This window comes from Artemia franciscana, chromosome 17, assembly GCF_032884065.1.
Source record: "Artemia franciscana chromosome 17, ASM3288406v1, whole genome shotgun sequence".
Taxonomy (NCBI): Eukaryota; Metazoa; Arthropoda; class Branchiopoda; order Anostraca; family Artemiidae; genus Artemia; species Artemia franciscana.
Window position 1 is genome coordinate 13,954,491 of NC_088879.1, and position 13,406 is coordinate 13,967,896.

At 35.0% G+C, this 13,406-nt stretch overlaps 1 protein-coding gene across 1 annotated transcript in view; it reads left to right on the top strand.

Annotated features, from left to right (window-relative positions):
* LOC136037890 (bromodomain adjacent to zinc finger domain protein 2B-like) overlaps positions 1-13,406 on the top strand; it is a 152,001-nt gene that overhangs the window by 25,737 nt on the left and 112,858 nt on the right. Inside the window, 4 exon segments of the mRNA XM_065720745.1 lie at positions 2,907-3,104; positions 4,769-4,921; positions 7,212-7,374; positions 11,952-12,292. Coding sequence (XP_065576817.1) covers positions 2,907-3,104; positions 4,769-4,921; positions 7,212-7,374; positions 11,952-12,292 — 855 coding nt within the window.

Sequence of the window (13,406 nt, forward strand, 5' to 3'; positions counted from 1 at the left end):
TCGAATATACATTCCAGGAGGAGAGGTGTTCAAACTCCATGCGCCCCCTTCCTGGATACAGCCTTGTGCCCAAGGACTATGGGAGACTAATAAGAAGAAACTCTTAGGTTTATTATATTTTATATACAAAATTTCCAATCACTGCTATGGGGGGACTATGCACCCACCCCTTACAAATCCCGTCAAAAAAGGGGGGACAAGAAGGTAATTGCCCACCCCTCATATTTCTTTATCTCTTTTTTATTGGTCCTGCGATGAGTTTTAAGTAGTAATAGTAGTATTAATTATTAGTAATTAGTATTAATTAAGTAAAATTTAATTGAAAAATATAGTAATTCTAAGGGTAGCTCGTCTCTTAGATTTGGACTACCACTATGATCTAGTGTTACCCAGTAAAATACTAACTCTAATTATAAGAATATAAATAGAGTTATCATCCTTATATTTACTTTGTCCACTTTTTATTCTTATTTTATCTATTTTTATTTTTATTTTTTCTATTTTTATTTCTATTTATTTTCTATTTTTATTTTTATTTATTAGTCTATTTTTATTTTAATTTTATTTCACATTGGGCCAAGGCGAACAAACAACAAACAAAAGGAATTTTCAATATTTTTGACTCTTTTTTGACAAAACTCTGAATACTTTCGCTTCACGTACGGAAGCCTTTATCAACGGGAGAAAACAATAAACTAATAATAAAAAATTAAGAAAAACAAATAAAGAAAAAGACAAAACAAAAACGCAAACGATAAAAAACTCACATGTTTATAATGTCCTATATGATAATGCTTATCATATTGTTTAACATGATTATATTAGAATTTTTAAAATAGAAGTTTTCTGTCATTTATCATCTGTGGTTTTTTTCTTTATATGTTGTGTTTAATGTAGTTTCTTTTTCCGTTGATAAAGGGTTCTGGATGTGAAGCCAAAATATTGATACTTTTTTGTCTTGCCGCATTTATTATGCCCATTTTTCTATAATTTTAATTTCGTTTTACTTGTAAATAGGAAGCTAGTGTGGTCTAAGAAAGTATTTTCAAAAAAAGGCTGATTGTTGTCATTTACAGAAAAATCTCAGCTTTAAGCATGTTGAATTCCAGTTTAATCTTTTCAGGTATCCAATTTTTCATTAAGTGTCTAATTTCACTAGACAGTAGTCGCATCATTGGCATTTTTAGTTTTTAATCCCTAAATTAAATCGCCGAAGTTCCAGCTTTTATAAGCTTTTCATACTCTTTGGTTACAAGTACTGCATATTTGAAACATTCATAGATAGCGTTGCAGTATCCTGATAGAAAAATTCTGTTATTTGGTACTTGTTAATCACAGCTTAGATACCAATACAGTTATGAAACCTCCTATGTTGCCCGTGAGAAGCTTTTGGTACAGAGCTCTGAACTTGGCGCCTCCTCCAAGCCCGCGCTCCGACGCGTAGATCGTACTACAACACCATAGGCGGGAGCGCAATTTTGTTTTGTTGCATACACAGCTTAGATACCGATACCAGTTTCCTGTTACCAATTAGATACCAATACCAGTTTCCTGTCTTCAGCCGCTAGCATCGCTACCGCGCACTGTGTCCCAAAAATAAATCGAGTTTTCATAGCTGTATATTGGTATCTAAGATGTGTTGTTAATCAAACGAAACACACCCAAGAATTGAAGTTAGGTTAATTGTAATGAAATAGAACGTTCATATAACCTTTAGTTTATATAATAACATAATTTGGGCTATATATTCGCACATTAGAGGGAGGGGGTACAATATTTGGGCAGTGCCCCTGGCCTAACCGAACCTAACCAACACAAAACACGGAGAAATACGCTGAGATCATCCATTAAATTACTGATTGAGTCCAGGCTGCAAAATCACAGAAAATACAGATTTCTTAAATTTGCATACTTAGCTCAGCTATGTGCAATTTTGGCTGTTGACACAAAAGGTCGCTTACCTTGGGGGTAAGCTTTTCAGTCTAGCACAGGTCTACAAAATTCTTGACCTGAGTTAGAGGGATATCCGAGGCTATTTGCTAAAGCGATTCAAAACCGATCTGAGGAATATACCTCTTCATCTTCCCTTACCTGGCATCATGTAGGCTAAAATATCGAAATGCATTGTCTATCTCGTTAGATTAAACATTACTAATGGATTTGTTTCTTAATATATTATATTATTAATAATAATTGTTAGTTAATTATTGATTATTATCAAATATATATTATCGGAGTACTAAAGAATGAACTATATTGCCTCCTCATAAGTGCTTCAAAAGAATCCTCAAATGCTTCCTGAAAAGAATCAATAAAAAAACAAGGAGTTTCTTTTTCTAAGGACAGTCATTAAAGCTAATGCATACGAGTTCCCCATAATCTTTTGTACTTTGTGTATAATTATATTTTGCGTTTTTTCAACTGTTAGGCACTGACTTGGGCTGCGAATCATGAAATTGAACCTCACCGTATTTTTAAATTACTATGCAACGGCCTTTCTATCTTAAAATTACACTTGTAATTTATTTTTGTAGTTCCATTCAAATAGAATTTATTTGGTTTTTAAGCACTATCTTTTTTTTAATTATTGATATTACTTTCAATTTAAATCGATGTAATAGCACACTGAATTGCCTTTAAAAGAAGTTAATTGGGTTCACTAATTACAGAAAGCCACGAAAAATATTTTTTGAATTTGTCACTGGGATTTTAGTAAAAAAAAATGTTATCAAATTAAAATTGAACCCGAATTGGACTACCCGTAAATAATTCATGCTGGTCGTAACTACCTTTGAAAACAAGAAAAAAAGGAATATAATTAGAAAGAATATGTCATTAGAATGGAGATACAATATAAAAAGGAAATATATTATTAGAAAACACTACATTGATAATTCTCTTTAAAGCTCATTCTCTCCTTGGTGGATACCCTCAGATGGGATCGTTACCTGACCCCTTGGGTATATTTGGACAGACCTCTCTTTCTTATGGAGGGAATCAACAGAATCACTTCCCAATGTCCAGTGCAGCAACTTCTAGCTCGATGTCTTCACCGTCCACTTCATCCGCGCAGACAAATTCACTTGCTGCTTTGGGTGGCCAAGGTTTGTACATTTTGTTTGTTATTATGCTTTCCCTTGGGTACCAAGGGAAGGAATCCCCTTGAGTACCAAAAGGGTGTATTCGTCTTAAAAATCAAGGGAAGGGGCGAAGTTGAGATTTTTATTCAGCATGTGACGGCTTTAATTCCAACCTTCCTCTATCTAAGATGCTCATTAATTGGAAGAGGATGTAATTAGAGTTCGAGCTCAGTCTTGTGCAATATAATATCCATCTGGTCAGTGGTGGATCCTGGAGAGGGGTGCCCCCCTCCCAACGTAGTTGCGGATTTGGGGTTGGGACCACTTGTTATGGTTGGGTTTGGGACCCAAAGATTTTTTGTAATTGGTTTTTAGTAGTTGAGTTTTTAAATTAAGACTGTTTCTTTTCACAAACAAGTTTGAAACAAAGTTTCGTTTACTTTGTGGGTCTCTTTTAGATTTACTAATGAACAACTTTTTATTTTGAAACAGTCTGTTGCTTTAATCAAACAAATGCGTTTTCGTAAAAATACATACGTTTCAGGATATACGGCAATATATTTCTGACAAGTAACGTCAGAGCCGTTCAAAGGAGGAGGGGTTAACCGGGGTTGCTACTCTAAGAGCAGTGACAGGGGGGTGGGGTGTCAACCCACTTTGATTTGACTTTTACGCTTATATTTGAATCGAGAGGATGGTGGTGTAATTAATTTTGCCCCAGGCGCCTCCAACCCTAGAAACAGGAGTAACGTGTTGTTTTGTATTGTGTTAGTAAAAGGAAAATGAAACGAAATATGATTTTCTAATCATTATGTGAAAACCTAACACAACCACTTATTTCTAAAAAAAATAAGGACAAATTGGGACTTCCGTTTTGAATGAAAAACTTCAATATGCGTTAATGAATCTTTTGCTTTAGTTGGCGTCGAATTAAAAAAAGAAAATCTTGTCGAAAAATTTGCAAAAGAATGAGCTAAAATATACGACACCAATTCTTTGGGAACCAAAAGATTGTCAACGTTTGAACTATAAGAAATCTACTCTTTGAATTGACGTAAAGAGTTGTAAAATAAGAAAAAAACGCTTTTGCATATTCTTTTTCATGTTTCAGCTTGGCAACTCTGACAAAAATACGGCACTCCCCTAAAAATTTAATAATTTTGAAACAATTAAAAGATAAACATAGAAAATCGTGATTTTCAGATATTAATAGACCTAAGATAGGTCCAGGAGGCAAAAAGTATTTTATTTTGGTGTTCTAGGTACTTTAAGGTATGCCGACTGCATGAAAATATTTCTTTGTGACTGAGAAATTGTAGCCAACCGACAGATGCTTAAAAGTCGAATTGTCGGAGAAACTAATATTTAGCACCTTATGTCAGTAATTAATTTATGCTTTGGGAAAGTATTTTTTTTTCGTATAATCACCAATGTACAACCACCCCACCTAATTGAAGCAAATTATCTTCAACTGTTGGATCATTAATTCAATATTTTGAACTATTTTTGAAAGACCAGGAATATTATTTCTTCTAATTTTGCTAGTTTTGTTCATTTATTTTCACTGTGAAATGTGGCAATACTGACGAAAATGTTACACTGCCCTAACAACCGCAAGGTTTGGAAGAACAAAGAAACATTTTGAAAAAATCTTGTTTATGAATGTTTCAATTGATGCCATCTTTTAGGAGCAGCTTGGTGGTCACTTGCTGCTTCACAAATGGCTGCACAAGAGTATCTTCAACGGTTGCACTTTTCTCAGTTAGCAGGGATGCGGCAAGGTAATGCTCAAGAATTAATGGCTGCCCAGGAGATTCTTGCTGCACAATATGCATCTTTAGGTAAGTACCAACTTATATATATAAGTAAATTATATTGTTTTTCTACAAAAACTTTCATGATATTCTCCAAATTCGTTTTTTGTCGGTCAACAATAACAGAAAAGTTTCTTATAAAATAAGAAAAAATTTAACGCCAAAAAAAAGTTAAAGGATTAAGTAAGGTAAAATCAAAACGGAATAAATTCCAGAAACGAAACGCGTATTTCTTGAGCTTTTTCTTGAGCACCAACTTTAGGACATACTACTGATATTTTGTATAAAGATTAAAATTAAAAACTAGTATTTCTCATGGAAGTATAGACTGAAATTAAAAATTAAAACGAAGAGAAATTATAAGAAATATAACGGGAGGGGGGCAATCTTTACGCTAAAGTTACGCTAAATGATTTTCAAATTCATTTGAGTTGCGCCAACTTTCTCTAACAGCAAGTTGGACTTTAGTGCTAAGAGCAATGAATTAAGGGAAGTGTTAATCTCTCTAAGACTTAAGACATAACGTGATATCTGCTCATTTATATTTTAACGTCATTCTCTCCTTTCATGTGAATTCTTTGAATTCAATATTTGCACATCTGTCAATTTATTTCCAATAAGTAAATATTTGACTGCATGAGAGATAGCTTGATAACGAAACACATCACTGCTTAGGGGCGTGCCCCTGGAAATCGGTAGGTTTTCAGAAGGTTTCTTACAGCTTAAACAGAATAAATTATTCCATAATGTTTAATTTTCGGCCCAGTTTGGGGCAAAATTGTGTTCTTTGGTAAAAGATACTGAAAATGGCAATTATTCAGGGGTATTCTTTTTAAATCTTAGAAAAAGGTTAACTTGGAATAAAGTAGAATAAAACTTTGAGAAAATAAAATAAAATGTTAACTTGGAATAAAAGAGAATAAATAGAATAAAACTTGATTGGGATGAGCCTTCACTCTATTCTACGACCTTTATGCTGGCCCGGGCACACATAAAAAGGTTAACTCTAAAAAATTTACGGGGTGAAGGATGGTAGGGGGATCAAAAATGATTCAAAACTTTCAAATCCTTCAAGGGACTAAGGTCTCCCGGACAAATTTTGGATTTGGCTGAACACGGAGGTCACACGGTTTGTGACACGGAGGTCAGTCACACGGTTTGTCACACGGTTTGGATTTGGCTGAACACGGTTTGTGACACGGAGGTCAGTACCGCTACTATGGACTATAAAATCTCCCGCTTTTGCCTTACATTTTTTCACCCCTATGCTGGCATGCTTCTGAATATAATTTTCCATTGGTGCGTAAGGTCTATCTTCGGTAAGAGGTGGGGCTTTCTTCCACTTAGAACCGATTTCGACAATTTTATAATATTTTTTTCAAATAAGGGGAGGCTAAGGGGTAAATATTAACCTCAGCCTCCATTCCTGATAGGGCTTCCCAAAAATCGAAAAATTTGACCTCAGATGGTGGCTAAAAAGGTTCTGCTTACAGCAAAAAATGTCCGAAAACGGTGGGAGAATCACGTTTTTCCTTAAAAAGGGACTACCAAAAGGGACCTTAAAAAGGGTACAATCTGCCAAAAACTCACTATGCGGCCAAAAAATCTGATTCCACTTCTCAAGACAATACCTGGTATATGTAGCTTTTTCACCTGCAATGTCGTTGGTCGTCGTATCCACGACGACTGGAGCGAGAAGTTTGAAGCTTAGAAGATTTAAGAGCAGTATATCTTGTCTCAGAATTTAAGGAAGCCGAACCAAGGAAGAGAGAATCCTCGATGTGCTTTTTCTGAAGTTTCATTTGAGAAGGACGACTGTACTTGTTGCAACCAAAACTGAATCATCTAATTTGTCCATCATTTTTTTAATATCTTTATATAAATTTTCTGCTTACAAGATGTCCGAAAAGGGCACGATGATTTGGGAGAATTAGTTTTCCTTAAAAAGGGACTAGAGCTGAATATTTCTATTTAAATGTACTATTAACTACCCTCTATGGACCCTGTATCTAGGGACACTGTATCTAGGGGTACTGGTTCAGTACGATCGTTTGTGAACAAAAACATATCTAGGCTTATCAAGGCCATATCTAGTCATATCTAGGCAATATCTATGACTATCAAGGTCGTTTTTGGGTTTGAACCCTCCCTCCCTGGAATTTTAGTTCAACTCGTAAAAACGTAGCGAAAATGCATATAAAAAATTATTTTGGACTTTTAGTGATTATCTTCCAGTTTTTGCATGACGAGACAAGATACACTAAAACAAGACACCAAAACAAGATGTTTTTTATGGTTATTTGCATTTTCTTTTTAGTTGGTGCATCACGCTCATCCAAGTCATGTGCACCTTCGCAGAACTCTTACTTGCCGCCATTTTATACAAATGCAACGCCGGACAAGAAAGGAATAATGACTCAGTCGGTGCCAACCTCCAAATCATCCAAAGTTGTTGACAGAGGCTCTTCTAGCTCTAAAAGGTTGGTCAACTGTGGTTTTAGCCTTAGTATATCTTTTTTTTATTTTTTTCTTTAGGTAATTATGTAGGCTATTTATGGGCCACATCTTTTGGGGATGATTTTTATACTTAAAATTATTAGAGGATGAATTTTCATAATTGTTTGACAATCCTTTTCATAAGTTTTATTTTTATATTTGATTTTATATGAAGCTGAAAATAAAACTCACCTTATGCAACTCAAAAGCTAATCATAACTCGCAAGCAACGCTTTTGGTGTGCTACCGATTGATTTTGTCTGTGTTATTTCCTTTGGTTAATAAATTAATACTACTACTACTACTACTAATAAAAGGGAGTGCAAGAGAAGTACTGGGTGTTTAGCTTCCTTTCTTTGAAGTCTGGCAATATATAAAAAAGGCCAATTTTGTAATATATAAAAAAAAATATGAGATTTTGCTGACAAAAACACAACTTTCTTAAACCTGTATCACGCACCCTTACCCCATAAAAACGTATTTCATAAGATTAGATACACAACAAGTAATGTACAATATATTAAAGATAAATGAAATAGAAAATAAATGATGAAATGGAAGTTAAAATAAATAACAAAGATAATTAAAAAACAGAAAAGAAAGACATTTTCTCATGATATACATCCTGAAGTGGTTTGTTTTTGGCCGTAGCAACAATTCCTGTGTCGAATTGTGCTTTTTCCGATAACAGCATGAAACTATAACTCGTGTCTGAATTAAAAAAAAAATTATAGTCAAGATGAAATTTTACAGCATGTAGTTTTAATCCATTCTTGATTTAAATTAGTCAACACTCAGAAAAGCTGTAGCTCGTACAACTAGATGTAATTAACCATACATGGGAAGTCGCTTTAGTGTTCTCATTGCAGGAACTCTATTTAGCTTCTGTGCCGCTCAGTCACAGTAGAGGCAATTATATATTTATATAAATAATTGTTGTGTTTATTTCTCGGTTTTTGGATTTTATTTGACTTTAGGCTATTTTAGTTTCTATATTTTTTTTCTTAGCGTTGACGACGTCCTGTTTTATGCAGGTTAAACATCCGTGTTTCTGTAGTTTTGTGTTTTCCTTCTACTGGCCGTAGTCCCGGTTATTTTTTTTTTATCGTGAGAGTTCTCTCTCTCTTTGTTTTTACACATGGAAATTGCACTTAAAAGCTGTATTTTTAAACTTCCCTAGTTGGGCATCACTTCCTAGGCATCACCATTTTCCACCAGTCGGACTTTGTCTTTTCTTTTGTAAGCACCACTGATTTGTTAAATATGATGATGCGTAAGTGTTGATGTGTAGGTAGACATGTGTGATGTCTTTCGTATATGTGATTTTCCGTATGCAGTTTGTAATGATGCCTAAGTATTAATGCCTCGCGAGGCTTGTGCGATGTCTGTGGCATCTGTGATGTCTTGTATGTGGCTTATAATAATGCCTAAGCATTGGTGTGTACTTACACATCAATTCACATCAAATCTGTGGCATGTGTGATGTCTTTCGTATATGTGATTTTCCGTATGCAGTTTGTAATGATGCCTAAATATTAATGCCTCGCGAGGCTTGTGCGATGTGTGTGGCATCTGTGATGTCTTGTATGTGGCTTATAATAATGCCTAAGCATTGGTGTGTACTTACACATCAATTCACATCAAATCTGTGGTATGTGTGATGTCTTTCGTATATGTGATTTTCCGTATGCAGTTTGTAATGGTGCCTAAGTATTAATGCCTCGCGAGGCTTGTGCGATGTCTGTGGCATCTGTGATGTCTTGTATGTGGGTTATAATAATGCCTAAGCACTGGTGTGTACTTACACATCAATTCACATCAAATCTGTGGCATGTGTGATGTCTTTCGTATATGTGATTTTCCGTATGCAGTTTGTAATGGTGCCTAAGTATTAATGCCTCGCGAGGCTTGTGCGATGTCTGTGGCATCTGTGATGTCTTGTATGTGGCTTATAATAATGCCTAAGCATTGGTGTGTACTTACACATCAATTCACATCAAATCTGTGGCATGTGTGATGTCTTTCGTATATGTGATTTTCCGTATGCAGTTTGTAATGATGCCTAAATATTAATGCCTCGCGAGGCTTGTGCGATGTCTGTGGCATCTGTGATGTCTTGTATGTGGCTTATAATGATGCCTAAGCATTGGTGTGTACTTACACATCAATTCACATCAAATCTGTGGCATGTGTGATGTCTTTCGTATATGTGATTTTCCGTATGCAGTTTGTAATGGTGCCTAAGTATTAATGCCTCGCGAGGCTTGTGCGATATCTGTGGCATCTGTGATGTCTTGTATGTGGCTTATAATAATGCCTAAGCATTGGTGTGTACTTACACATCAATTCACATCAAATCTGTGGCATGTGTGATGTCTTTCGTATATGTGATTTTCCGTATGCAGTTTGTAATGATGCCTAAATATTAATGCCTCGCGAGGCTTGTGCGATGTCTGTGGCATCTGTGATGTCTTGTATGTGGGTTATAATAATGCCTAAGCACTGGTGTGTACTTACACATCAATTCACATCAAATCTGTGGCATGTGTGATGTCTTTCGTATATGTGATTTTCCGTATGCAGTTTGTAATGGTGCCTAAATATTAATGCCTCGCGAGGCTTGTGCGATGTCTGTGGCATCTGTGATGTCTTGTATGTGGCTTATAATGCCTAAACATTGGTGTGTACTTACACATCAATTCACATCAAATCTGTGGCATGTGTGATGTCTTGCTTGTGGCATACAATGAATCCTAAGTGTTGATATTTAGGTAGACATGAGTGACATTCGTGGCATGTGTGATTTCTTGTATGTGACATGTAATGACGCATAAGTATTGCCGTCTGGTTAGACATGTGAGATATACGTGGCATGCGTGATGTCTTGTATGTGGAATAAGTGATGCGTTGGTGTTGATATCTAGGTAGTCATGTGTGATGTCTATGGCATGTGTGATGACTTGATAGGCAACTGACGAACATTACTTCACAGTCAGATTTGCTGAAAGATGTGACTTCCCGTGCTGAGTGCTAGAAGAGCAGCTTTGAAAGTCACTGTATCTCAATTTGGGAATGTTCTTCTAAGGAAGGCTATCCCTGAAAATTCGCCTGTTAATTCTGTTGAAATAAAGTTCAACAGACACATCTCTAGGAATAAAGCTTAGGTAAAATATTGAATAGTGGCGTATAAGGCTGCAAATTTATAAGGACGCCAAGTCATAGAAAAGGATATAAAAAAATGTATACATTATAATTTCTGGTTTCTGGAATAGGTTGATGGATGGTTAATAGTTGATGTGCGGTTTTATTTTCGGATATTTGTCATCCCGGTTTCTAATTTTCAGCATTTGTTGATTATTTGACGATTTTATATCCTCGTTTCCTCCTCTCTTTTTATCTGTTTTTCTTCTTCCCTTTCTCTTTTTTTCCTGTATGTATGGACGTAGCGTAATATGTACGTGAATGGTTTTTTCGCCTATATTGAATGACAATTAGCCTTTTAGGGAATCTGAAAAACACCCTCGAACTTTCTAGTACTTATGGATAACATTTGCCTTACCTTAATGATTGAAAACAAATTAAAGTCAGAAAATTAATTATGAGGGAGAGCTGTAGTGCACGCCACTAGGCTTTTTCTTCTAATGAAAATGCGTTTAATCTGATGTCTGAATGTACATTTCTGAATGATGTTAAAGTTTGAAGTCTTTGGATTTAAGATGTTGAAGTTGAAGTTTGAGTCTGATATTTGAAATTTGAGTGAATGATGTTGAAGTTTGAAGTCTTTGGATTTAAGAATCACAAAGTGAAATGACTGGTGAGCTTGGCTTTCAAGCGCTGAAGGCGGACTTTGCCCATCCCCCTTTCCTCAAAATATGATTTTAATGATTTGTCCCTTAATTTTGTTTGTTTGTTGATTTTACGAATTCGCCCGCCCCAAATATGAATATTAATCCTGCATCTGATTTGAAGACAGCGGTTTGAAACGATTAGGAATTCTAACAGTGATGATAGACTTATTAGATTTTCATGGGTGTCGTAGGCTACGTTTTATTTTGTCAATTAATGTTGAATAAATTTTTATTTTTCAATTTCTTCCTTATTATTATAGTTTTATTTTTTTTTCGGGCTTTAATCCACTGAGTGGGACAGAAGTAACGTTTTTTTTTTTTTATAATTTATTGTTATATAACAAAAATAAATTGTATTAGTATGTAGATTAAGTAATTTATGAGGGTCGTCTCATCCGAATGACCTGGTTTCCTTGATAACAAATAAAAAAAACACATGCCTAAATGCTCCTAGTTAGTTTTCATTACAACGCTGAGCCCTATCAATAGCAATTCTAAAAACCCCAAAAGGACATTTTTTGAACAACGATAAATCTATCTATAGAATTAGTTGTATGACTTTTACATTTTGGTTTGTCAAATCTTTTCATATTTATTTTTAGCTATTTTATATATTTACAAAATATGTCTATTAAATTTATTTATTGTATTGTGTTGGTACAGTAAATCGTAATAACACTGTATATTATTTTTGTTTTATATATTTATTGAAGCAATGGACTTTTTAAACTTCCCGCTGAAACTGATGTTATAAGAGTATCTGGAAAAGTGCCAAGACGAGACCCACCTCCAAGTGCTTTGCTAGGATTTCGCTCAAGTCCCTTCGAGAAAACTCTGCCTTCGAAAGACGAGGATTATCTTAAAAAAACGGAATCTCCTGTTAGACATTTAATTAAAGATGAAGAAGAAGCAACAACTGTACTGGACCTAAAGATGAGGAAAGATAATGGAATAGTTCCTGAGACAAAAAGCGTTATCGAGGAGGACAGTTCGACGCCGTTAAACTTGTCGCTGAAGTCGAACGATTATGATAGTCCCATTCCTGACGCTAAAAGTAAGTTTAATTTTTACTACTTTTGCTACCACTACCACTGCTAACAACTCAGTGTACAACCAAGTCGCTTGAGGTAAACACAGCTTAACTCATTCCTTCAGCCCCAATCTAGTCAAAGCTTTAGGCTCTACCTTCTTCCATGAAATTCTAATTTCCTTTAAACTCTTACTTATGATGTCTTCATACCTCGTTCGGTTGTGACATGCTTTTCCTCTGATGGAAAACCGAAAAGGAAACTGCTTGGCAGTGTTACAGTCTTTGTTCTTAAAACATGGCTCAGCCATATTAATTTTTTTTTTAATAGCCTTAGATTGTTGGGTCTTCTTATGCCCAACTTAGAATTTGATATACGGTTAGTCAAATGAGTACCCAAGAATTAACAAATGTTCCTCGGCCTTTTGAAGTGTCTACTTTTCGATCCATACGTGACTGTGGCTTTCCATACTCTAACTAAGTTCCCAGACTTACCTTTTTATTCTTAAAAAAAAATTGGACTTAAAAAACACAGAAAAAACTTTAGACTTGAAAAACAGCGTCTTTGCTATTCTACTTTTTACATGTTCACTGCATCGACCTCTTTACTACCAAAATCATCCCGGTAAATAAAGCTATCCACGTCTTTGATTTTATTGTTACCCGCCATCACCCCTTCACCTTCATTTATTCCTAGTCTAAGCGACTTAGTTTTTTTTTAAATTAGTTTCGAAGCTATTCTTGTACCCTGAACTCTAAAATCTCCAAAATTCATTCATTTTACTAAGATTTTATCTAAGCCACTTAAATCATCTGCATACTTTAAGCCTAAGAGAGTTTTTTTTACCTTTCCATTTGGTTCCCTATTCTTCCATAGCCTTTGCCGGGTTCCTACTGCATCTAAAAACTGTATCTAAAAGACAATGCAAAATTAGTATATCGGTATTTTAATAGTTTTAAATAACCGTGTGAGTGTTTTTGTGTTTTTCATGGGTTAAAGCGTTTTTAATAACTTCGTTTAAAGTGTTTTTAATAACTTTGTAACCCTACTCAAGTACAGGTTTTCCCTGACTTCCCATGTTCTGTGATTTTCGTGTGTAAAAATATCTTCCTATTGACGCAGTTTATGCTCAATAATACG